At 46.6% G+C, this 1,158-nt stretch overlaps 1 protein-coding gene across 1 annotated transcript; it reads left to right on the plus strand.

Moving 5' to 3' along the window:
* The first annotated feature begins 6 nt into the window (after window positions 1-6).
* Window positions 7-1,081, plus strand: LOC126387469 (uncharacterized). Its single transcript, XM_050039978.1, has 3 exons — window positions 7-174; window positions 259-582; window positions 664-1,081. The coding sequence occupies exons 1-3, from the start codon at window positions 118-120 to the stop codon at window positions 790-792; spliced, it is 510 nt and encodes a 169-aa protein (XP_049895935.1). The 5' UTR covers window positions 7-117; the 3' UTR covers window positions 793-1,081.
* Window positions 1,082-1,158: the final 77 nt, after the last annotated feature.

Genomic DNA, 1,158 nt, shown 5'->3' on the forward strand with positions numbered 1-1,158 from the left:
ACCTGGTGGCTCCAGCTCCGCAACTGGTCTGTGCTGCTTAACAACTACTTTTTCACGTCACTTGGCAGCACGGAGGCCAAGGACTTGGTGAGATACGTTCGTCGGGTGTGGTCCGAGATGGGCTTCCCAGGTTCCCCCAGCCACCTTGACCTCAGGACGGCTGTCTCGACATATGTGAGTATGACAGAGACCTGACGTTTGATTTTCACGGGGTAAATTTAATCCATACTGACCCAACCATGAATTTGTCTTTTGTAGAACTTTCAACAAAACGACGACGAGATGCGTAAGAACCTCTCCTCATTCATGTGCCACAGTGCCGAGACCCAGGAGAGGTTCTACGCTCTACACAAGACTGTTCAGAGAGCGATACAAATGAGGGACATGTTTGTGTGGCTCTCACTGAGAGAGGAAGAGGCAGGTCCCTCATCAGCTGCCTCCTCCTCCGCTGCCGCCTCCTCCTCATTGGCTGCCTCCTCCTCCTCCTCCTCCTCATCAGCTGCCTCCACCTCCGCTGCAGCCTCCTCCTCATCCGCGGCCTCCTCCTCCGCTGCAGCCTCCAACTCCGCTTCTGAGGGCAGAGTAAGTGAAAACCATGTAATCACTATCACACAACAGTCCAAATTCACTGAGCTCAGTGTCAACCTGTTCTCTTTTCCGAAGGTTTTCTCACCAAAGAAGCCCAGGCTCACCACACAGGCCTTGGCCAAAAAGGTGAAGGAGAAGGTGGGCTTCTCCCAGCGAAAGATGGACAAGGCGAGGAGGGCCCTTGTCATGTTGAAGAAAATATAGTTTGTGTTTAGTGCGTGTTGTGTGTTTTTGTTCTTTGTTCAATTGTTCATATTTAAAGTTCCAAATTGTTCATATTGTCGATTGTTGATTGTTGATTGTTGATTGTTGATTGTTTACATTTATGTTGTGTTTATAACACAAAAATGTGTAGTATCAGACTGGTTCATCCTAAAACCTGATTGATATTTCTCTAAAATATTGTTTCTATTTAAAAAATCATTCACTTGGTTAAAAAACAGTTTCTCTAAAATCGTACTAAAAGACGGTAAGTAGGATACAGGTCGGTAATTATTAAAAGTGTTGGGATCTAAATTACCCTTCTTCAGAAGGAGCTTCACCACTGCCGTTTTGAAGGCAGCGGGGAAG

This window comes from Epinephelus moara, unplaced genomic scaffold (genome assembly GCF_006386435.1).
Source record: "Epinephelus moara isolate mb unplaced genomic scaffold, YSFRI_EMoa_1.0 scaffold4552, whole genome shotgun sequence".
NCBI classification, from domain to species: Eukaryota; Metazoa; Chordata; class Actinopteri; order Perciformes; family Serranidae; genus Epinephelus; species Epinephelus moara.